Genomic DNA, 24,617 nt, shown 5'->3' with positions numbered 1-24,617 from the left:
CAGATGGTCGTAGACCTTCATAAATCTGGTAGTGGCTACAAGAAGATCCACAAACGATTGAATATACCACTGAGCACTGTCAGGGCAATTATAAAAAAAATCTAAAGATAAGGAACAGTTGAGAACCTCACGGGTAGAAGACGCAAGGATAGGGAGGAGGATGGTGAGAGAAGCAACAAAATCCCCAAGAATCACTGTGAAAGAATTGCAGGCCTTGGTGGCGTCTTGGGGTCACCAGGTTTAAAAAAGCACCATCAGATAGGCTCTTTGGAAGGGTTGCCAGAAGAAAGCCCTTTCTGACCCCAAGACACAGACAGATGCAAGTGCTTGGAGTTTCCGAAACGTCATTTAAATTATGACTGGAAGAAGGTGATCTGGTCAGATGAGACCACAATTGAACGTTTTGGTCAGATACAGCATCGGCATGTTTGGCATCGAAACAGAGATGCATTCCAGGAGAGGCACCTCATACCCACGGTAAGATATGGTGGTGGATCAAATATGTTTTGGGGCTGTTTTAATTCCAGATCTCCAGGGGCACTGATTAAGATTGATGGCATAATGAATAGTGGCTAGTACCACCAAGTACCAGTCAATTTTGGCTGACAGTCAGGTTGCCTCTGCCAGAAGGCTGTGACTTGGCCGTAGGTGGATTTTCCAACAAGACAATGACCCCGAACATACCTCAAGATCCACACAGAAATGGTTCTGTGTCAACAAAATGTATGTTCTGCCATGGCCATCTCAGTCGCTGGACCTCAATCCAATCGAAAACCTGTGGGCTGGTTTGAAGAGGGCAGTTAATAAGCGCAAACCCAAAAATGGGAAGGATCTTGAAAGGATCTGAATAGAGAAAGGGTCCAAAACCCTTCCAAATGTGTTCCTTAACCTTGTCAAACATTACAGGAAAGACCTTTATCCTTGCCAGAGGTGGTTGCACTGAGTACTAAATGAGGAGTGCCAATAATTATGAATCCTTGATTTTGGTGAAATTGATTTTGTATTAAATAATTGTGTGATTTTGGTTGGTTCCATTGAAAAATGTATGAAGTACAGTATAAAGTACAGTATTTCTCACATGTTGATATTTTGAGTTTATCTCTATAATTATATTGTTTATATTTTTTGAAGTATTGTTTGTGCATTGCCAGTCAGGGGTGCCAGTAATTTTGGAGCCCAATGTATATAGTGCACTACTTTGGACCAGAGCTCTATGGGCCCTGGTCAAAGGTAGCTCACTTTCAGGGAATAGGGTGCCATTTGGGGCACACACCTCTGACTGAGCCCAGGGGCATGGTGGCTCAGTCACCATGCAAACGCACGCACGCACGCACGCACGCACGCACGCACGCACGCACGCACGCACGCACGCACGCACGCACGCACGCACGCACGCACGCACGCACGCACGCACGCACACACACACACACACACACACACACACACACACACACACACACACACACACACACACACACACACACACACACACACACACACACCCCCCCCCCCCCCCCCCCCACACTCCAGTAGCTCTGGGTTCATGCTCCTGCGAGATAGCAGCTGATGAGACCATGGGGGGGGGGCTATTTCTGGAGCCAAGAAGTCTCTGGGAACAAACAGGACAGTTATTGACAGCATTTTGCAATAAGCATGGGAGAGGGGGCAGAGTGTTAGCATGTATGGAAGAAAGGTCAGAGCTGTGAGTTGGGAGGGAATGTGTCAGGGGCCTCATTTATAAACTTTGCATACGTACAAAATATACCCCAAAACTTGTGTGTCAATTTTCACGTAAAAGTTGGCGTTTATAAAAAAACGGAATTTGACATGAGAAAGTGCTTATCTTACCACAAACTTTAGACAATGCCTACACACAATATCTAGTGGTTGAAGTTTTGCATTACAAGTATGTATTTTGTGAAAATAGGTTATATGATGACACCCTTATGCATAAAAAAGGAAAATATAGTAACAAGATGCAAACATTTGTCGTTAGCGAAATGAGCTAAAATCTTTTTCTTTTTTCTTTGCAATCTAAAATAATTACAAATAGGAATATATTCCATATTAATTTCCATGAACATTTACAGAATAAATTCCTCACCTTTTCTGACTGTGATGGTTTCAAATAAAATAATACAGTGGGGCAAAAAAGTATTTAGTCAGCCACCAATTGTGCAAGTTCTCCCACTTAAAAAGATGAGAGAGGCCTGTAATTTTCATCATAGGTACACTTCAACTATGACAGACAAAATGAGAAAAAAAATCCAGAAAATCACATTGTAGGATTTTTAATGTGCGTATTGTTGAGCTTATAATATAAGGAAATACAACTTTATCAACATTGTAAGCTAAATGGTCAGCCTCATAGCTTTTTAAAATGGTTTATGTGCAGTGGTTGTATGCCATCCCAGATCTGTTCGAGTCTGTTATGTACCGTAGACATATTTTTCATCTTCCCAGGGAAGTAGGATGCTCTTAAAATTTCGAGCCCTGGAGGGAATTATTTTATAAAGACATAAAAAGTGTGTGGTTTTAATTGTTATATTGCAATATTTTATAGGCTACTAAAGGTGGCCAACAATCCTCCAGGAGAGCCTTAAAAGGGGAGTGTTGTATTTTCAGATATGCAAAAAAGCCAATAGGCAGAGTGTATACTAATTTTTGTCTGGTTCTCTATGGTAAAAAAAGATAGTAATGCTTTTTATTTTGTAATGTGGCATCCTTGCATCATACAATGTTGTAAAAATGGTGTTAGAGACTTTAATAAATCAGCAACAAAAAAAATCTGTTCTACAACCCTGTAGGCTGTCTCATTGCCATTGGTTATCAGTCCTACCACTATTGTGTTGTCAGCAAACTTGAAGATGGTGTTGGAGTCGTGCGTGGCCACACAGTCGTAGGTGAACAGGGAGTTCATGAGGGGATTAAGCACACGCCCCTGAGGGACCCCCGTGTTGATGGTCAGCGTGGCGGAGGTGTTGTTGCCTATCCTCACCACTTGCTTTCAGGAAGTCCACGATCCAGTTGCAGAGGGAAGTGTGAACCTCAACACGGGGTCCCCTCCGGGGTGCGTGCTTAGTCCCCTCCTGTACTCCCTGTTCACCCACGACTGTGTGGCCAAGCATGACTCCAACACCATCATTAAGTTGCTGAAGACACAAAGATCACTGACAACGATGAGATAGCCTATAGGTATTAGGTCAGAGACCTGGCAGTGTGGTGCCAGGACAACAACCTCTCCCTCAACGTGAGTAAGACAAAGGAGATGATCTTGGACTACAGGAAAAGGAGGGCCGAACACACCCAATTCACATTGACAGGGTTGTAGTGGAGTGGGTCGCCTTTTCCCCCTCAGGAGACAGAAAAGATTTGGCATGGGTCCCCAGATCCTCAAAAAGTTATACAGCTGCACCATTGAGAGAAACTGTTCGGCATCCGACCTTAAGACGCTACAGAGGGTAGTGCGTACAGCCTAGTACATCACTGGGGCCAAGCTTCCTGCTGTCCAGGACCTACTGCATATATTAGGCGGTGTCAGAGGAAGGCACAAAAAATTGTCAAAGATTCCAGTCACCCAAGTCATAGACTGTTCTTTGCTACCGCAAGGCAAGCGGTACTGGAGCGCCAAGTCTATGTCCAAAAGGCTCCTTAACAGCTTCTAACCACAAGCCGTAAGACTGCTGAACAATTAATCAAATGGCCACCCAGACTATTTGCACTGACACCCCCCCCCCACTTATTTTTACACTGAGAGAAAGAATGAAAAAATAATCATTTGATTTAATGGCATAATTGCGTCATTTTCCCCCCTTGTTTATTATGAATAAACAAGGGGGGAAAATGACGCAATTATGCCATTAAATCAAATGATTATTTTTTCATTCTTTCTCTCAGTGTAAAAATAAGTGGGGGGGGGGGGGTGTCAGTGCAAATAGTCTGGGTGGCCATTTGATTAATTGTTCAGCAGTTCCCAGGAGCGGAAAAAAATATAAATAAATGATATTAAACATTAAATATAAAATCAAACAGCTATTGATTTGAATATCTTGTGGCTGAAATGTTAATGCCAGCTTTTTCAGTTTACTCTCTATGCATAGTCACTTTACCCCTACCTACATGTACAAATTACCTCAACTAACCTGTACCCTCGCACATTGACTCGGTAACGGTACCCTATGTATATAAACTCAGCAGAAAAGGAAACGGCCCTGTCTTTCAAAGATAATTCTTAAAATCCAAATTACTTCACAGAACTTCATTGTAAAGGGTTTAAACACTGTTTCCCATGCTTGTTCAATGAACCATAAACAATTAATGAACATGCATCTGTGGAACGGTCGATAAGACACGAACAGCTTACAGACGGTAGGCAATTAAGGTCACAGTTGTGAAAACTTAGGACACTATAAAGAGGCCTTTCTACTGACTCTGAAAAACACCAAAAGAAAGATGCCCAGGGTCCCTGCTCATCTGCGTGAACGTGCTTTAGGCATGCTGCGAGGAGGCATGAGGACAGCAGATATGGCCTAAGACAGCGCTACAGGGAGACTGGACGGACAGCTGATCGTCCTCGCAGTGGCAGACCACGTGTAACAATACCTGCACAGGATCGGTACTTCCGAATATCACACCTGCGGGACAGGTACAGGATGGCAACAACAACTGACCGAGGTACTTCAGGAACTCATCAGTGCTCAGACTGTCCGCAATAGGCTGAGAGAGGCTGGACTGAGGGCTTGTAGGCCTGTTGTAAGGCAGGTCCTCACCAGACATCACCGGCAACAATGTCGCCTATGGGCACAAACCTACCGTCGCTGGACCAGACAGGAATGGCAAAAAGTGCTCTTCACTGATGAGTCGCGGTTTTGTCTCACCAGGGTTGATGGTCGGATTCGCATTTATCATTAAAGGAATGAGTGTTATAACGAGGCCTGTACTCTGGAGCAGGATCGATTTGGAGGTAGAGGGTCCGTCATGGTCTGCGGCGGTGTGTCACAGCATCATCGGACTGAGCTTGTTGTTATTGCAAGCAATCCCAATGCTGTGTGTTACAGGGAAGACATCCTCCTTCCTCATGTGGTACCCTTCCTGCAGGCTCATCCTAACATGACCCTTCAGCATGACAATGCCACCAGCCATACTGCTCGTTCTGTGCGTGATTTCCTGCAAGACAGGAATGTCAATGTTCTGCCATTGCCAGCAAAGAGCCCAGATCTCAATCCCATTGAGCACATCTGGGACCTGTTGGATCGGAGGGTGAGGGCTAGGGCCATTCCCCCAGAAATGTCTGGAAACTTGCAGGTACCTTGGTGGAAGAGTGGGGTAACATCTCACAGCAAGAAGTGGCAAATCTGGTACAGTCCATGAGGAGGAGATGCACTGCAGTACGTAATGCAGCCGGTGGCCACACCAGATACTGACTGTTACTTTTGATTTTGACTCCCCCATTGGACACATTATTCAATTTCTGTTAGTCACATGTCTGTGGAACTTGTTCAGTTTATGTCTCAGTTTTTGAATCTTGTTATGTTCATACAAATATTTACACAAGTTTGCTGAAAATAAACGCAGTGGACAGGGAGAGGACGTTTCTTTTTTTGCTTAGTTTAGCTTCGTTATTGTTATTCTATTGTTCTTTTTAAAAATGTAATTTAATTTTTTACTTTATTTAGTAAATATTTTCTTATCTATATTTTCTTTTGCAGTTTGCAGTGTTGGTTAAGGGCTTGTAAGTAAGCATTTCACTCTAAGGTCTACTACACCTGATGTATTTGTCGCATGTGACAAATAAAGTTTGATTTGATACAACAAGGATACTATTCGTCCCATCTCTCATTTAATTGGAACTACTTCACAGTAGTAAATAGATAAGCTATTTCAAGTATTTTGCTCTGTGCGATCCGGAGCATGATTAAAAAAATAGGCAACAGGAGATCTTAAAGGAATACTTCCGGATTTTGGCAATGAGTCAGATAAACTGGGGAATACCATTTGTATGTCTCTACGTGCTGTGTGAAGGGAGTTGCTAACTAGCACTAGCGCAATTGCTAACTAGTGTTAGCGCAATGACTGGAAGTTTACAGGTTTCTGCTAGCATGCTAGCCAATACCCATCTGCTACGGTGCTGATGGTCTGTCTATCTGTGTTTCTGTGTCTGTGTGTGTGTCTGTGTGTACATGCATGTGTATGTAATCGCGAGTTGATCAGATATCCAAATTCTTTACACAAGATTACACTTATCCTCATAATGTCATTTTATGAGTAAGAGAGATAAAGAGAAATGCGGGGAGAAGGATAAGATAACAAAGCTAAAAGGATCAGAGCGAGAGAGAGAGAGAGAGCTTTTATGTTGTCCTCTCTCCTGTCCTGTGCTGTCAGTGAGGTAATGTGGGTCATGGTGTATCTGTGGTCTAATTCCCAGAAAGAGTAGGGGCAGAGCAGCCCATAGAAATTGAATTGCTAAAATGGAAAAAGACCCTCAGACCACAGCAATTTGACTGTACAGTCACAGCGCTGACTGAAAATAGAGCCAGTCTGAAAGACAAGTCCGCTCACTCAACAGTTTTAACTAACTAAAAGATATCCAGTTTCCAGCAGAGCCATAGATAGAGATTGGTTTCCGTTGTAGATTTAGGTCATTATCAGAGGCCCATACCTTTGTACTGTATCTGTATCTGTTCCTGGTTTACCCCGGCCTACCCTGGCTGTTTGACTGTTGTTGCCTTTGGAACTGTTTGTAGTTTAGGCTACTCACCATCAGGGGGCAACCAAGTACCATATCCTTGAACCTACAAACGTGGAGGATTTTTTAGAGTAGGATTAACTGGTGCTAGGAAGGTTATTAATTGTACCTGTTACTAGATATAGTGATGTCAGTTCAGCCTGCTCTCTTTGTGTCATGCTGTGGTGCTTTGGTAGACTGACTGCCGACATCTCCTTTTTAAATTTTTATCATATTCACTTTGGGATTAACAGATCCTTCTTCCAAGACTGGAATGAATGACACAAAGAACAAACTGGCAGTTACCTTTCTCACTGTTCCACTGAACAACATTTGGGAGTCTTGTTGCTGTTGTTAAACTCTGAATCCAGTCTTAAGGAATTTGACTGTAGGACCCTATGTAAATGCAATCACAATATGTAATATCCTGACAAAAAGGCTGAGTGTTCCACGCTAAGCCATAAGGAATGTCTGAATGTTTGTAGATACTTAGAAAGTATATTATAGTTGGGCATTCACAGGCTTTTCTCTCACTCTCTTGTGCATTTCTTCCCTGGTGGTTTCACAAACATGTTACACGGGTCATTAGTGGCCCACACACACACAGCGTTAAGTACCCTATTCTGACCCTCATGTTGTAGACTTAAGACACAGCTATGTATATGGCTCTAAATGCTGATTCTGACACCTCTTTTCTCAAGAGTCGGCCTTTTACAATATGCCTGTATTGATTTGAAATCCCTTTTCAGTCTGGGCAACAGTGGTCATGAGTTCATATAATTTTAGCTGTTTGCCAACAGTTTTGACAAAATAATATACCGTAACACTGTCATAATATCTACAAATGTACCTATACCGAGTTGTACTTTGTAGGTGCAGTATGATTCAATTTGTTATATGCAGAGTAACAATACATAGCAGTACGTGTGAATACATTGCATGACTCCATCAACCTGTTTGCAGGTCATGGTGAGCTGTGGTGTCTGTCATCTCATGCCACTATTATCATTTAGCCTAGCTTCTCTGGCCTGAATGGTGTGGAGTAATGGGAGGCATGGGTGTCCTTCCAATGGTACTGCCAACCTGGCTGCTCTACAGGCAGACTAGAGGCCATATGTATATGGTAGAAATGAAGTAGGACCTACATACACGATTACTTCACTAGATACCTTTAATCAGTCTAGTAAATACACAACATTTGAATCAAAGTTTTCTTCAGCAAGCTCAGCACCCCCTAACAAGTGATGTTTGTTTAACTATACAGACTATATGTACTGTGTGTGGTACACAGTGTAGTGGGGCAGAGTGGAGATACATGTGAGGGTAAATGACTGCAGCAGATGGTGAGGTCAGAGGTGAAAGGTCGGCTGAAGACACTGATGGGGTCACAAAATGGGTAGCAGCAGGGGGTACTAAGGGAATGATGGTAGCATTGTGTGTGTGTGTGTGGGGGGGGGGGGGGGGTGTGTGTGTGATAGCTGTGTTTTTGTTTGTGTTACTTAATGTGTCTATATTGAGTGTGTGCGTATCTGTATATTTGTACTGGAAGTAGGTGCATTGGTTTACACCTTTATTTGGTTGGTGTATATGTGAGTTAATGTTAGTTAGGTTTAGCTTAGGTGCTCTCAACATATCTGTTTCCTAAGAGGTGGTCAAGCAGCTAGAATAGTGCTCTATGGAAGTCTAAAATATATGTGATTTAGAAGAAGAAAGCTCTAGCCTGGTTGGGGCCAGAGAGAAAGTTTAACACTTTCCCTGTTCTATATCAAAATACAGACCTAGCCTATACAGTATGAGTCTGGCATGATGGCTAGAGGACCCCTGTAAAGGGACAGTTATGCTCATGCCTGTTTAGTCACTTCTGGTGTCTGGTTACAGTCAGCCAATAGGAACAGCCGATGGCGCTGAGACAGCTGCCTGGACGGGACAATGTCACACAAGGACAATTTTAGAGGCAATCTGAGCTGTGTCATTGTGTGGTTTGTAGGCCTTCTTACCACTTTGCTCTGTGTGTGTGTGTGTGCGCGCATGTGCGTGTGGATGTGTGTGTAGGAGCGACAGAGGTTGGAGACCATCCTTAGCCTGTGTGCGGAGTACACCAACTCTCCCCAGTGTCTGGGTGGTGAGACAGGGAGTACAACAGGGCACTTCCCTGGACCAGGGGAGGGGGGCGCTAGAGAGAGACCCTGTACAGAGACAGGTGGTGGGGCGACTCAGCGAGGAGGAGTGACTCAGAGGCAGAGAGAGAGTGACGAGGAGAACCAGAGAGAGGAGTCCAGCAGCACAGAGAGCACTCACCAGGAGGTGAGAAAAAATACACTCACGCACAAACAAACACACACGCGACGCAGGCACTCACACACACAAGCACACATGCATGCTCAAGCAGACAAACACACGCACGCACTCATTCTCAGACGGTGCAATTGCCGTACCATGTGGTAATCCAGACCGACAGGATGCTCCTGACGGTGCCTCTGTAGACGTTTGTGAGGGTCTTAGGGGCCAAGTAGAATTTCTTCAGCCTCCTGAAGTTGAAGAGGCATTGTTGCGCCTTCTTCACCACACTGTCGGTGTGAAGGGACCATTTCAGGTCCTCAGTGATGTGCACGCCGATGGACTTGAAGCTTTTGACCCTCTCCACTACGGCCCTGTCGTTGTGGATCCCTTCACACCAACGTGCTCTCTCTACTGTGTCCTGTAGTCCACGATCAGCACCTTCATTTCGTTGACGTTGAGGGAGAGGTCATATTCATGGTGCCACGCTGACTCTCACCTCCTTCCTGTAGGCTGTCTTGTCGTTGTTGGTAATAAGGCTGTGGTGTCGTCAGCAAACTTGATGATTGAGTTGAAGACGTGCGTGGCCACACAGTCATGGGTGAACAGGGAGTACAGGAGGGGGCTGAGCACACACCCGTGTGGGACCCCCGTGTTGAGGATCAGTGTGACAGGGGTGTTGTTGCCTAACTTCACCACCTGGGGTTGGCCCATCAGAAAGTCTAAGACCCAGTTGCACAGAAAGAGTTTCAGACCCAGGGCCCAAGGCTTGGTGATGAGCTTGGAGGGCACTATGGTGTTGAAGGGTGAGCTGTAGTTGATGAACAGCATTCTTACATTGGTAATCCTTCTTCCAGGTGGGATATTGCAGTGTGCAGTGCAATGGCGATTACATAATCTGTTTAACTATTGGGCGGTATGGAAATTGTAGTGGGTTTAGGGTGTCGGGTAAGGTGGAGGTGATATTATCCTTAACTAGCCTATCAAAGCACTTTATGATGACATAAGTGACTGCTATGAGGCGATACTCACTTAGCTCAGTTAACTTGGGTACAGGAACAATGGTGGACATTTTGAAGTAAGTGGGGATAACAGACTAGGGTAGGGAGAGATTGAACATGTCCGTAAACAATATAGCTAGCTGGTTGGCATATGCTCTAAGGGTGCGGCTTGGGATGCAGTCTTGCGAGGGATTATTAACACACTTAAATGTTTTACTCACGTCGGCCACAGCGATCAGGAGTCCTCGTGAGTCCTCGTGAGTGGCGTGGGCCCATGTTGGCGGCTCAGTGTTCTCTGAATGTTCTCTTTTATTATGTAAGTACTCACATTGGTGCATGTGTGCTTTATCCAGCAGGAAGACTCAGGGTCAGGGTTAGGTCTGGGTGTGTCAAGGTTAGGATCAGGATCAGGTGTGTCTGGGCGTCAGGAGCAGCAGTACCTGGAGGAGGAGAGGACCAGGGTTCTGTCCAGGGTGGATAAGCTGAAACACAGAGTCACAGAGCTGGAGCAGCAGCTACAGGAGTCCAGACAGGAGGTAGGTTAACAAACAGCAACCCTTGTCCATTTCCCGTAAGCACTGCACTACTCTCCAGTTGTAAGTGCACTGTTAAAATAAAGTGATTTGTAACACTTAAACTAGTGGCAACTGAGCTGCCACCAACTTAATCAAAACTAAATCTTAACTTTGCGGGAGGTAGCCTTGAGGTTAGAGCGTTGTGAGTCGGTAACCAAAAGTTGGCTGATTCGAATTCCGGAGCTAACAAACATTTAAAAATAATAATTTCGCTGTGCCCTCTGAGCAAGGCGCTGAACCTTAATTGCTTCAGGGGTGCAATACAATGACGACCCTGGCCGTGACCCCACTTTTTTATTACAAACTTTATATATATATATTTAACTTTATTTAATTAGGCAAGTCACTTGTGTGTAACAGGAAAAAGAGAAGTAACTTCTACCTGATACAGCCAGCTAAGGATGGACTTTAGAGTCTGGTTCCTCTCCAGGTTTCTTGCCGCTGTGCTTCTACTTGCTCTTTGTGAGTCTAGGCCGAGTTACTGTAAACTAAGCACTGTTGTCTTGTTTGCCTGTCTGTCCCTCCTAGGCGGAGATGGAGAGGGCTCTGCTGCAGGGGGAGAGGCAGGCTGAGCAGGAGCAGGTCGAGGCAGAGACAAAGATCATCTCTCAGCTCCAGTCTAAACTCAGCCAGCTGGACAGGGCCACCCAGAGGGAGAAAGACAAGGTAGGACCGGTCTAGTAACAGATCACACAGCTACACAGCTACCTACACGTGCACGCATGCAAGTGTGCATAGAATTTGTACTAGTAGTTGTACATAAAAGTATCAATGATCAACCTTAATTTATATGGCCAAGTGTGTTGAGTACTGATAGCTATACACTTTTCAGCTTATTTTTTTCCTTTTTACTCAAAAAGATGCTTGAAGCCTTGCAACCTTAACCCCCGGCACCCTAATCCTCCTACCCCATCACTCACCTACTGCCTTTGACCTCTCTTTAAAGCTGCTTGGCTGCATGGCGTGGTTTTGAGCCGTGTGTTTTGTTTCTCCCTGGGACGATGTGTGCGCGTGTGTGTGTACGGTGTGTGCGTGTGTGTGTACGGTGTGTGTGTATGGTGTGTGTATGTGGTTTGTGTTCTAGGGGAGGGCTAATGTGTCTACTGAGCGGCAGCTGCTGGAGAGACTTCATGAGGGGTACAGTGAGCTGAAGAGCCAGGTTCATAACTGTCCTGAATCTCTGAGGGAACAGTTACAGGAGCAGCTACGGAGGGTCAGTGCTCTTCACACACCCTAGTCCACTAGAACTAGAACACTAGGAAATAGAACACTAGGAAATAGAACACTAGAACTAGAACACTAGAACTAGAACTAGAACACTAGAACTAGAACACTAGAAATAGATCACTAGAATTAGAACACTAGAACTAGAACACTAGAACTAGAACACTGGAACTAGAACACTGGAACTAGATCACTGGAACTAGAACACTAGAACTTGAACACTAGAAATAGATCACTAGAACTAGAACACTAGAAGTAGAACACTAGAACTAGAACACTAGAACTAGAACACTGGAACTAGATCACTGGAACTAGAACACTGGAACTAGAGCTAGAAACACTAGGAACTAGAACACTAGGAACTAGAACACTAGGAACGAGAACACTGGAACTTGAACAGTGGAACTTGAACAGTGGAACTTGAACATTAGAAATTGAACACTAGAACTAGAACGCTAGAATTAGAAGACTAGGGGCTGTATTTTTGGCTGTGTCAAACGCACGTTAGTTTGCAATTTCACATTTAAAAATTGGCGCACTGGCATTTTCCAGCACAATGCCAGGTTCGGCAATTTATCTGTCTAACATAAGCTCACTTGCACTGAGGTGGGAGGGTGGCAATATTTGAGGTGTGTTCTTTGAGGTGTGTCCAAGCACAACAGTGTAAATTTCATGCAGTGCTAATTGTAAGTTTTAAGACCCACAAAAAGCAGCTCTTAACGGTTACGCAGTGTATAATGGCATAGATTTTGAGAGCTGAAGCGCAGCATATCCAGCCATGACGCACAGTGCCCATGGAAGGAGAGATTCCTGAGCAAGCTCTGTACTGGTGGTGCCCCGATCCTGCAGCTGAATCAACTTTAGGAGACGGTTCTGGCGCTTGCTGGACTTTCTTGGGCGCCCTGAAGCCTTCTTTACATACCTTTACAACAATTGAACTGCTCTCCTTGAAGTTCTTGTTGATCCGATAAATGGTTGATTTAGGTGCAATCTTACTGGCAGCAATATCCTTGCCTGTGAAGCCCTTTTTGTGCAAAGCAATGATGATGGTTTCCTTGCACGTAACCATGGTTGACAGAGGAAGAACAATGATTTCAAGCACCATCCTCCTTTTGAAGCTTCCAGTCTGTTATTCGAACTCAATCAGCATGACAGAGTGATCTCCAGCCTTGTCCTCGTCAACACTGTCGTGTCTTTGGCTATGCCAGATGAAGTGATATGACATGCTATTCTATAAAATAATTTATCCGTAATTCATTTTACCTGATTGAGCTAATCATGTAAATGTAATTAACTATATAGTCAGGGCACCACAAAATAACATTTATAGAGCTGTTATCTTCCGAATAAACTCTTAAAGACCTAGTAATATTTTACATCAATAGCAGTCAATATTTATCGTCATCTTAATTCCGTCTCATCTGAAAATTGTAAATTCTTGGTTATCTGCACGAACCCTGGCTAACAAGTTGAATCATCAATACAAAATAGCGTTTAATTATTTATGTACTAAATACATAACTAATCACACATACACATAATTAAATCATAACTTAATTACAAATGACGTCATAAAGGAAAACGTCCCTAGCGGGCAGAACAGATATGACAGCTTGTTACACAAAAGAAAAGGGTCTGGGTTTGAGTGAAAGAGCGGGAAGAATGAGGGACACAGGGAGAAGCTGTGCTATCGTAAATAGAGTATCTTATGCACTCGAAATTACCGCCCATTTGGAAAAGGAAAATGCAATAAATATTTACTCTGAGCTGCGCTTCGGTATGTTGGTGGTAGATGGAAGGCCGTGTTGCCCAACCGAGTCCTTTGTCCTTTGAAGAATGTCTCTGCTGGTCAATTGTATACGTTGTAGTAACTTCGTTGTGTGGTAGACGGGATACTCTGTCTGTTCCTTCCTAACCCTCGTTTGCATCTGCTGTTGCTAACTCAACGGCTAGGAGGTATCACTTCTGTAGTGAATAAGAGTTCAAAGTTCATACCATTTGCAACCAAAGCTCACGCTGATGTTGGCTTCGTTCTGTAGTTATTATCTGAACCATTCTGACATCGGACCGTCGTCCTCACATCCTCAGAACAGTAGGTTATATTGTCGTCAAGGCTTTATATAGGAAGGGAGAGGAGGGCGTGTTTGAAAAGTTTTATAGCCCATGTCCCTTCACAGGGGCGGGCCACTGATTGAGCAGAGCCCTACCATATGAAAACCCAAATCTCACATTTTAGAAGCTAAAATCACAATTCATCCCATCACGAATAATTTCATATTCAAACATTTAAATTGAACAACAATTCCATGTGAATCCGATAACTCTGATGTGTAGACTTTCCACTGTAGATTTTATGTTATCTTATCTTTGATGAGAATGTCTCCGATGACCACCGAACTGACACCATATTCATTAAGTACCACGGCATATGTTCAATTGGTCGGATTACCAGAATATAGTTAATTTCCTTCTGAATCTCTATGTTAACCAAGGGTTTTGCAAATGTAACATCAGTAGGGTAGAGAGGGGAAAAAGGGGTGAAGAGGTATTTATGACTGTCATAAACCTACCCCCAGGCCAACGTCATGACAACACTCACACCTGTGTTAACGAGCGAATCACTGACATGATGTCAGCTAGTCCTTTTATGGCAAGGCTGAAATGTAGAAATGTGGAAATGTTTTTTGGGATTCAGTTCATTTGCATGACAAAGAGGGACTTTGCAATTAATTGCAGTTCATCTGATCACTCTTCATAACATTCTGGAGGATATGCAAATTGCCATCATACAAACTGAGGCAGCAGACTTTGTGAAAATTAATATTTGTGTCATTCTCAAAACTTTTGGCCACGACTGTACTTAGAGTGCCTTGAAAAGTTTTTGCCCTCATTATTCACAATTCACATAATTGCATTTGCTTGTTCAAGTAGGCTATCCATCCCCATTTAGGGCAGCAGGTAGCCTAGCGGTTAGAGCATTCGGCCAGCAACAGAAACGTCACTAGTTTGAATCCCAGAGCTGAAATTGTGGAAAATTTGACCCTGTGACCGTGAGTAAGTCACTTAACCCTTATTGTTCCAGGACAGCCGTTGATAATGGCAGACTCTTGCCGTGACCCCATTCTCCGAGAGTATCTCAGGGAATGTTGGATACGCAAACAACATTTCCAACATACACATGCGTATACTTTACATACACACTTGTACATGTGTGAAATAGGACAAATGTTAGCACACGCCAAATTAGTGTTTTCAAAGAGTGCCCCTCGTCCGATTACCAAAGACACGCCCCTATTCAGTCATCCTACAATGTTATATCAACGACAGTTTTCTGTGACAATCTGCCTTGCATATCAGCAAGGATACAACTGACAGGAGCCTAGTATTTTGTGCGAATGAATGCATAAAGACATTAGGCCTACGTGTGCACACAGTGCCATGTAACAAGAGAAGCAATTTATGATACCATGCTTCTGACCCTACCATATTTAGAAATATTGTTGTTGGTTTTAAAAACAGATTGATTGTTTTTTGTTTAATTTCATTAAACTCTCTGCGAGTAAGGCTAGTTTCCTGAATTTCCGCCTGTCTGACGTGCCCAAAGTAAACTGCCTGTTACTCAAGCCCAGAAGCTAGGATATGCATATAATTGGTAGAATTGGATAGCAAACACTCTGAAGTTTTTAAAACTGTTACAATAATGTCAGTGAGTATAACAATACTGATATAGCAGGCGAAAACCAGAGGAATTGATCCGGAATTGTTTGTTTTGGAGCTCACAATGACTTCCAATGCAATGCTATTGAAAGATTCTAATTTCCACCTCCCAGATTGCAGTTACTATGGCTTCCACTAGATGTCAACAGTCTTTATACAAGGTTTTAGGCTTGTTTTTTTTAAATTAAGAAGTGTTTGTAGTCGTTCCAAGTTGAGCACCAGGGCAAATGTAGTCTTTTGCGCACGTGAACGTGGGCACACTCTTTGTTCTTTTCCTTTGCTATTGAACATAGTAATCTCCGTCTGAAATATTATCGTTAATTTAGATATTAGACAACCTGAGGAATAATAAAAAACATTGTTTGACTCCTTTGGACAAAAATTGCTGGTATCTTTTTGGAATCTTTTGTATGCATGTTGAAGGACTGGATTATTGAATTCAATGGCGCCAACTAAACAGCGTTTTTGGGATATAAAGAAGGACTTTATCGAACAAAACGACCATTCATTGTGTAGCTGGGACCCTTGGGATTGCAAACAGAGGAAAAGTAAGTAAGTCAAAGTAAGTGATTTATTTTATCGCTATTTTGTGATTTTTTGTCACTTGTGCTGGTGTGAAAAGGATGTTGTTGTGGGGCGCTGTCCTCAGTCAATCGAATGCTATGCTTTCGCCGTGAAGCCTTTTTGAATTCTGACAATGCAGTTCGATTACCAAGATTCTAAGCTAAAGAATCATGTATGACACTTTTATTGTCATGAATGTTTAATATTACGATTTTGTATTTTGAATTTGGCGCGCTCCGATTTCACCGGATGTTGTTGAACTTTATCCCGCTAGCGGGATCTCCGCTCTAAGAGATTTTAACAACCAGAAGGATTAGAAGGATTCACTGTCTATGGGTTTATGGCTGAAATACAATGCAATTTCATCTGCTATTTCTGGAGAAGAGCAAATATGATCTGTAAGATGGTTCCATAATAGCTATAAAACACTATATTTGCCTTTCTCTTTATCCAGTTGCGTTGTTTGTATTATACACCCATGGGGAGCAGTTATGGTGCCTGTAACTGTATTTAGACCTAGCCTATTTAAAACAAGTTATTGTTTTGTTTTTTTGAATTATACATTGTCTTTTTAGGCTTTATCAATAGCCTAGTGAATTTAATCTTGCTTATTGAGTATGTTTGGCATGTCAGACTGCAATGTACAGTAGACCTAGCCACTATATCAGTGCAAATGTTATAATCTATGTTTAACAATGTATTTCCATATTGAAGCAATGCAATTAGAACAATGTGGACTGAAAACATGTTCAACATATTTTGCAAATATGGGCAGGCTATTTAACGAACTAGGCTATAATGGGACTAACATTTTAATTGGAGTTGATGACAAAGCAATACATAAAATACAGTAAATACACAACTTGAAGCAGCTACTTATTTAGCCATGGAGCACGTTTTGATTGGCGGTTGAGGGGCCAAGCCTCAACTCACCCACAACTTGTTTATTCATAAAAAACCCAGCCCTTTCGCGCCACTGCCAGCTACCACTCCCATATTTCCGGTTCTGAAGATATCTAAAATATTTCTGACAGCCCCCTGAACCTATAACACTACCTCCAGCGCTAAGATTTACCATTGCGATAGGTTTGTTAAAATAGAGCCCTAGAACTTTAACACTAGAAATTTAACACTAGAACTTGACCACTAGAATTAGAATACTACAACTAGAAAACTGTAGAACACTAGAACTTGAATACTAGAACTAGATGCCCCAAAACAGAACAGACTCCAGAGTCATAACAAACCATGGGCTACAATCAGACAGAAACACCTGAAGTACAGCAGATACAATCATAACACATCATACAGTCATACTGTCAGAACCCCTTACAAAACATCACCCATCCTCAACAAATAGAGCTGGGCCTTTCCACGAAATGAGTCCATTTTGGGTAGTGTAACTTAATGAAAAGAAGGCGTTTTAATTCACATAACTTTAACATTCTGTCAGAAAGGGCATGTGTTCAACTTAATAAAAAACTAGTTTTTGCATTGACCCATTTCAGTTTTCCACCAAAAAACTCCAGAAAATGGCTAAAAAGAGCAGAACCAAAACCACTATGATTTTACTATTAGATATTTAATGTTTCTTTAGATTTTTTTTAATGAATATTTCACCATATTGAAACATTAAATCAATTCATTAAATCAATCAATTTCCTAGAAGTCACAGAGGGTACACAGAGGGACATGCCAAAATGTTGAATCTTGGAACAATTTTATATAATTTTACATGTGGTCTATATTAAATGGCACTTCATTGAACATAACAGGCTTTTAAATGCAATGTTGGTGCTCAATTGCTACTTAAAATATCAAAGGGACCCAGAAAGTACCCAGCAACTGCTTAAATGTATTGCCTTGGAAAAGAGCAAGCATATCAAAGCTGTGAATGAAAGGACATTTGGACACTGAACTTTATTCAGGACTTTGGAAGTTGTATCGCTTTGCATGTGCTTGTTGTATTTTAAAAAATTATTGTGAAGTAGCCTAGAAGTATACTGTGCCCTTTCTGCTATGTATGTTGCAATACTATATAAAAATGTACTTTACTAATGAAATAACTAGCTGCCTGCTATAGGATTTTTTTTAAATCCGAGAACATGTTTTTCATGTTTTACTTCTGATTGTCAGTGAATAAGACCTCCCCATTTTGAATTGGTGTGTGTCTGTCTTGCCTCTTGTCTGTCCGTCTGTTTGTGTCTGTGTCTCTGGCAAGATGCAAGATGGCACCGACAGACATCGCAGCTCTTTTTGTTAGATACTGCGCTGTTGGAGCTAGGAACACAAGCATTTCGCTACACCCGCAATAACATCTGCTAAATATGTGTATGTGACAAATAACATTTGATTTGATCTGTCTGTTGGTCCATCTGTCTACCTGTAGGAGGCAGATGCGCTTGAGGTGGGGACCAAGCAGTTTGAGGACTTGGAGTTCCGTCAGCTGGAGAGAGAGAGCGGTCTGGAGGAAGAGAAGGAGACGCTCAGCAGACAGCTACTCCTGGAAAGGGCCGAGTACCACCGCAGCGTGGCCAAGAGAAAGGTAGAACAGGACACACTGCTACACAGTAGTCTACACCATATTGGTCATGATGAACCCTTTTCACACTACTGATCTGAACTGTAATACGCTGGCCTGGTTAGTTGTTAGCCTCTACGAGATTGGTGTCCCTATACTGGGATAGTTGCGCTAATGTGATTAGCATGACATTGTAAGTAACAACAAACTTTCCAGGACACAGACATGTCTTATATGGGCAGAACGCTTAAATTCCTGTTAATCTAACGGCACTGTCCAATTTCAGTAGCTATTACAGTGAAAAAATACCATGGTATTGTTTGAAGAGAGTGCACAACATCAACAAACTTTTATCATGGCAACTGGCATGATACATTCACCTCTGAAGGTAAATAATGTACTTATATTCAGTAATCTTGCTCTGATTTGTCATCCGGAAGGTCCCAGAGATAAAATGTAGCATGTTTTTTTTTTTTATAAAATCAATTTTTATATTAAAATGTAGGAACTGAGTTCTACAGTTTGAACCCCTGCTTTCTCTGGCTCCACACCCACCCCGCCTGGCCATCTAGATGTGTGAAAGTTAGTGTTTAAGCTAATGATCCATCATGTATGACATTCCTGGGAGTGTGTAAACTTAAATACTTTATTACCATAGCATACCATATCATTTTTGTATGTTCTCTATAGTTATGTACTTGAAAATGTATCAATTGACCAATTCGGCACATTGGGCAGACATAATATTGTCCAGTATTGCAATGCTTCACTGGATCAATCTGAAACTGCACACAATTTAGATGTTGGCCATCTATTGGCCAACATCTAAATTGCGGCTAAACAGCAATATTACATTATGGCATTTCTCTTGCATTTCAAAGATGATGGAACAAAAAATATATAGAAAACGCATGTTTTTTTGTTTGTATTTTCTTTTACTAGATCTAATGTGTTATATTCTCCTACATTAATTTCACATTTCCACAAACTTCAAGGTGTTTCCTTTCAAATGGTACCAAGAATATGCATATCCTTTGCTTCAGGTCCTGAGCTACAGGCAGTTAGATTTGGGTGTCATTTTAGGCAATTTGTTTTTAAAAAGGGTACGATTCTTAAGAGGTTTTTAAGCATCCACCACAGTTGCTAATACCGTACTGAAAAGGACAATGAGAAAATAAAATATCAAAACTAGTTCAGTATGGTTCAGGTTGGGACAATAGTGTGAGAGCGATAATAGTCATACCATCATGGAAAAAGTATGGAATTAAAAAATCCTTTGAGCTTGCATTGTAAGATGGGATGTAAAGCGAAGTGCACCTTGTTCTTTAGGAGAAGATGGGTGCTCTGGAGGTGCAGGCCAACCAGCTAGGGGTGCAGGCAGCTCAGGACTGTGAGAGGATGGGTAAAGACAGGACCCTGGCCCTACAGCTGCTTCATAAAGAGAAGGACAGGCTGTCTACTCTGGAGAAGAGATACCACACTCTGACAGGAGGACGGAGCTTCCCCAAGCCCTGCAGCACCATGAAAGAGGTGAGAATTGAATTGAATTCATCTTGATTTGTACAGATAGTATTTCAATTATTTAATTATTTGTTTCTTAGGCTTAAAAATCTAGATAATTTTTGTTTGTTTTTGTTTTAGAATAATTTGAAAGGTGTGCCTTACAAGCCTCAGCTTTTTTTTACCTCTTCGGCACATATACTTTTTGTTTGCCTTTAAATCTCTCTTTATATTGATAATAATAATAAATAGTCCACTCAGCAGCAACCGTCACTGTTTCCTAGAGAGTCATGGGATCTATAAAAAACAACCCACAAGCCTGACAACTAACAAGTGAGTCCGCAGTACCTCAGAGATGCTGAGGACTCTTGTTAGTGTAAATTGCTGACATCACTGAGCTGGCCTCTCTTACTGAGAGGAGATCAGCTATGTTTGTCAAGCTGGACTCTAGTCTAAATTATATAGGTGAAGGCTTTTCTACTGCTGTGTTGCTGTAATGAATAGAGTATAGTCATTAGGGTTAGTGTGTGTTGTTGATAGTGTATTTACAATAGTAGGGTAACAGGTTAAACCATAGACTTTTGAGTACACGTTTGACTGAAAACTTTTACTGAAAACAGGAAGTACCAGTGCTGCATATCAGCGAACCTGACCTGGTACAGGGGGAGGTTGTCCCTCCTCCACATCCTCCCTGCCCTCCTCCTGCCTCCTTCTCTTCTTCCTCCTCATACACCCCCTCCCCTGACCTCTGTCCCACCAGGCCACAGGAGGTAAACACACTGACGCATGTGGACTGACTAAACTACCCATAATGCAGCCTGACTACACTACCCACAATCCCCCTTCCTTTGGGGATGTATCCTACCTGGCTTGCTCTGCATTTGTCTTGTGTCCACTAAGATAAATGGAAATGAGAGGAATATTTCACCTTTATTTAACAAGGCAAGTCAATTAAGAACAAATTCTTATTTTCAATGACGGCCTAGGAACAGTGGGTTAACTGCCTTGTTCAGGGGCATAACGACAGATTTTTACCTTGTCAGCTTGGGGATTTGATCTTGCAACCTTTCGGTTACTAGTCCAACGCTCTAACCACTAGGCTACCTGCCGCCCCAATATGTGTTTTTGAGAAGCTTGAAAAATAATTCCTTGTTTGTATTAGTCTGTAGGTGTGTCTTATGACAAGGTGGCCTGTGCCTGAATGTTTCTGCATCTACATTTGTATCGTTTGTGTTGGGGTTGTCTCAATTTGTGACGTTGGATCCAGTGTGTTTGGACCAAGTGTCTGTTTGTTTTTTGTGGCTTGGCTGGCTTACCTTTACCCTTTGTGATGAGTACCTGTACTGTAGTTTGAGGTGAGTTATTTTTTGTGTGATAATGATCAAATACAAAATTAATTTTAGGATCTCGTGCATGTGTGTGGGAATCTCTGAGTGTGTGTGTGTGTGTGTGTGTGTGTGTGTGTTTGTTTAACTACCCTTGTGGGTACCAGAAGTCCTCACAAGGATAGTAAAACAAGGGATATTATTCAGGGTGGACATTTTGCCAGTCCCACAAGGAAAAATGCAATTTTAGGCTTAGGGGTTAGGGTTACAATTAGGGTTAGGGTTAGAATTAAGGTTAGGGTTAGAGTTTGGGTTATGGTTAGGTTAAAGGTTAAGGTTAGATTCAGGGTTAGGGAAATAGGGGGGAATCAATTATTTGGTCCCCACAAGGATAGCAATAGAAAAGTGTGTGTGGGGGGGGGGATGTACAAAAAAGTACAAACATGTATGCATTCCCTACTGTTAGTAGCTCTGGGTAAGAGCGTCTGCTAAATAACTCAAATGTAAAAAAAAAAAAAAATGTATGGGAATGTAAGGGTATTTTGTCTTTAGGTATACAATATATCCCTTATTTCAACTTGTGTGTGCTTGTGTTGTTGGTGTTGATGCAGGAGTACCTCAGGCTCGCTGATGTCTATAAGATGTATGGGAGCGGTGGTCCTCTCCCGACCTACTCTACCTCCCCTGCTCCTCACTGCCTCTCTCTCACTGTTGCTGCAGCAGCTCTGCCCGGCGAGGTAGAATATACCACCTACTTTCTATTATTCCCTCTGTTTCTGTTGGCTTTCTTGGACATATAACCTTGGTTAACATTCCTACCTCTCTCTGCTCTTTCCCAATACCTACAACCTTTGCCTTGTGTTTGTGTCTGTGCGCATTTGTGTGTTGACTATCTTTGTAAAGGAATACGTCACAGTTAGTCAGTTAAGCCAGATGTTGGGGATGCAGAAACTTGGCCCCTCCCCCGCACTTTCTATCCAGTCATTCCAGCTTGCGCTCGCTGACGCTGCCTTCTCCTGCCACACAACTCCATGTGACACCTCCCCCACTATCTCAGTTGAGGTGTGTGCCTCCCTCCTGGCTTTAAACCCCTCTTACCTTTCAGACTGTCACACGTAGACCATGTTTATATGGTTTATGGAGATATGGAATAAAATGTATTGTGGATGAAGTTATCTTGGGATTTGCTATAGATAAACTGACCTTTCTCCTTTTTCATATAGTGTGGTTAGAATGTAGTTTTTGGTGAATGGACCAACCTTTTTGCGCATAGAATGTTCTGAAAATACTTTACTTTATTCACTATGTTATGAATGGTTTCTATTACTGTCTGGGTAAAAGAAAGTATTCGCCATCAGCTTTATATTACTCATATCAAGTAATTTCCGTTCTATTACTTCTTATTTCTCCTGCCTCCTACCTCTTTTATGCTTCTCATCCTGTCTCTGTTGCTCTCCTTCTTTGCTCTCCTCTGCCTGGACTCTCTGCACCACCCCACCCCTCTCAGAGCCAGCCTGAGTGGATTAGACCTCACAACCCGGCCCTTAACTTAGAGCGCTGGTACCAGGACATAATGTCAGCAGGGGAGCCCCACCACCAGTCATGCCCTCCCCCTCTCCCTGCTAAGTCTCACTCCTCACGCAGACCTAGCCAGGTAAACCTCTCGCCTCTCTTTGCTTTAATCTACTACGCTATTTGTTCTATTCTTTATTTCATTTCCTGATATTATGTTTGGCATTTTGATTAGGGTTGGGTTGCTGGCCAGTGTTGGTGATTGTTGACATCAGTCATCTTGGTCTCCGGTTGTGTCATGGAGACCTCTTCTGGTCACCTGTCTGACTCCTCTGGTCTTGTCTTCAGGTGTACCGGTCAAAACCAGATGGTGATGTAGGTCAGACAGCATCACGCTCTAGTAGTGTCAATGGTACTGCCAGCCCTCCACAGTCCAATGGGGTTACACTGGGCCGAAGCACACCCATCAAGGTAAGGGACTCTCTTATACATCCTCTACCCATAGATCATGGTGGTAGGAACTATTTCATTCTACTCTATGCTCTTCCCTTCTCTTTTATTATATTCTATTCCATATTATATTCTGATATTCTCTATTATATTCTACATGTATACGTAATACCTCTTCATAACTCCCAACTCTCTCTGTCCCCTCCCAGGGTCTCCAGCTGGTGTCCAGGGAGCTGTCGGCATCAGGCCCTCCAGACATGGTGATGGACACCAGGAGACAGCTGTCACTGCAGAGCAAAGGTAACAGAGCCCCTCCCTTTCCCCTGTCTGGTTCCATCTAAACTCAGCAAAAAAATAAACATCTCTTTTTCAGGACCTGTCTTTCAAAGATAATTCGTAAAATCTAAATAACTTCAAAGATCTTTATTGTAAAGGGTTTAACCACTGTTTCCCATGCTTGTTCAATGAACCATAAACAATTAATGAACATGCACCTGTGGAACGGTCGTTAAGACACTAACAGCTTACAGACGGTAGGCAATTAAGGTCACAGTTGAGAAAACTTAGGACACTAAAGAGGCCTTTCTACTGACTCTGAAAAACACCAAAAGAAAGATGCCCAGGGTTCCTGCTCATTTGCGTGAACGTGCCTTAGGCATGCTGCAAGGAGACATGAGGACTGCAGATGCGGCCAGGCTAATAAATTGCAATGTCCGTACTGTGAGACGCCTAAGACAGTGCTACAGGGAGACAGGACGGACAGCTGATCGTCCTCGCAGTGGCAGACCACGTGTAACAATACCTGCACAAGATCGGTACATCTGAACATCACATCTGCGGGACAGGTTCAGGATGGCAACAACAACTACTACATCAGGAACGCACAATCCCTCCATCAGTGCTCAGACTGTCCACAATAGGTTGAGAGAGGCTGGACTGAGGGCTGTAGGCCTGTTGTAAAGGCAGGTCCTCACCAGACATCACCGGCAGCAATGTTGCCTATGGGCACAAACCCACCGTTGCTGGACCAGACAGGACTGGCAAAAAGTGCTCTTCACTGACAAGTCACGGTTTTGTCTCACCAGGAGTGATGGTTGGAATCCCGTTTATCGTTAAAGGAATGAGCGTTACACCGAGGCCTGTACTCAGGAGCGGGATCGATTTGGAGGTGGAGGGTCCGTCATGGTCTGGGGCGGTGTGTCACAGCATCATCGGACTGAGCTTGTT

The 24,617-nt window shown here is 42.8% G+C and overlaps 1 protein-coding gene across 38 annotated transcripts in view; it reads left to right on the top strand.

Moving 5' to 3' along the window:
* phldb1a (pleckstrin homology-like domain, family B, member 1a) overlaps positions 1 to 24,617 on the top strand; it is an 85,182-nt gene that overhangs the window by 47,671 nt on the left and 12,894 nt on the right. For 7 of the 38 annotated variants that reach the window (XM_036933338.2, XM_036933342.2, XM_036933340.2 and 4 more), the window contains 12 exons: positions 8,777 to 9,028; positions 10,356 to 10,538; positions 11,106 to 11,243; positions 11,662 to 11,790; positions 18,472 to 18,627; positions 19,933 to 20,133; positions 20,724 to 20,873; positions 22,040 to 22,165; positions 22,332 to 22,490; positions 22,936 to 23,082; positions 23,289 to 23,411; positions 23,600 to 23,690. In XM_036933338.2, coding sequence (XP_036789233.2) covers positions 8,777 to 9,028; positions 10,356 to 10,538; positions 11,106 to 11,243; positions 11,662 to 11,790; positions 18,472 to 18,627; positions 19,933 to 20,133; positions 20,724 to 20,873; positions 22,040 to 22,165; positions 22,332 to 22,490; positions 22,936 to 23,082; positions 23,289 to 23,411; positions 23,600 to 23,690 — 1,855 coding nt within the window. The remainder of the gene's footprint in view (positions 1 to 8,776; positions 9,029 to 10,355; positions 10,539 to 11,105; positions 11,244 to 11,661; positions 11,791 to 18,471; positions 18,628 to 19,932; positions 20,134 to 20,723; positions 20,874 to 22,039; positions 22,166 to 22,331; positions 22,491 to 22,935; positions 23,083 to 23,288; positions 23,412 to 23,599; positions 23,691 to 24,617) is intronic. The other 31 variants (XM_036933339.2, XM_090187070.1, XM_090187068.1 and 28 more) reach the window with 20 other exon arrangements.

Source organism: Oncorhynchus mykiss, chromosome 10, assembly GCF_057628025.1.
Source record: "Oncorhynchus mykiss isolate SJ-2025 chromosome 10, ASM5762802v1, whole genome shotgun sequence".
NCBI lineage: Eukaryota > Metazoa > Chordata > Actinopteri > Salmoniformes > Salmonidae > Oncorhynchus > Oncorhynchus mykiss.
The sequence above is the reverse complement of the archived record's forward strand: the minus strand, read 5'-3'. Positions and strand labels throughout refer to the sequence as shown.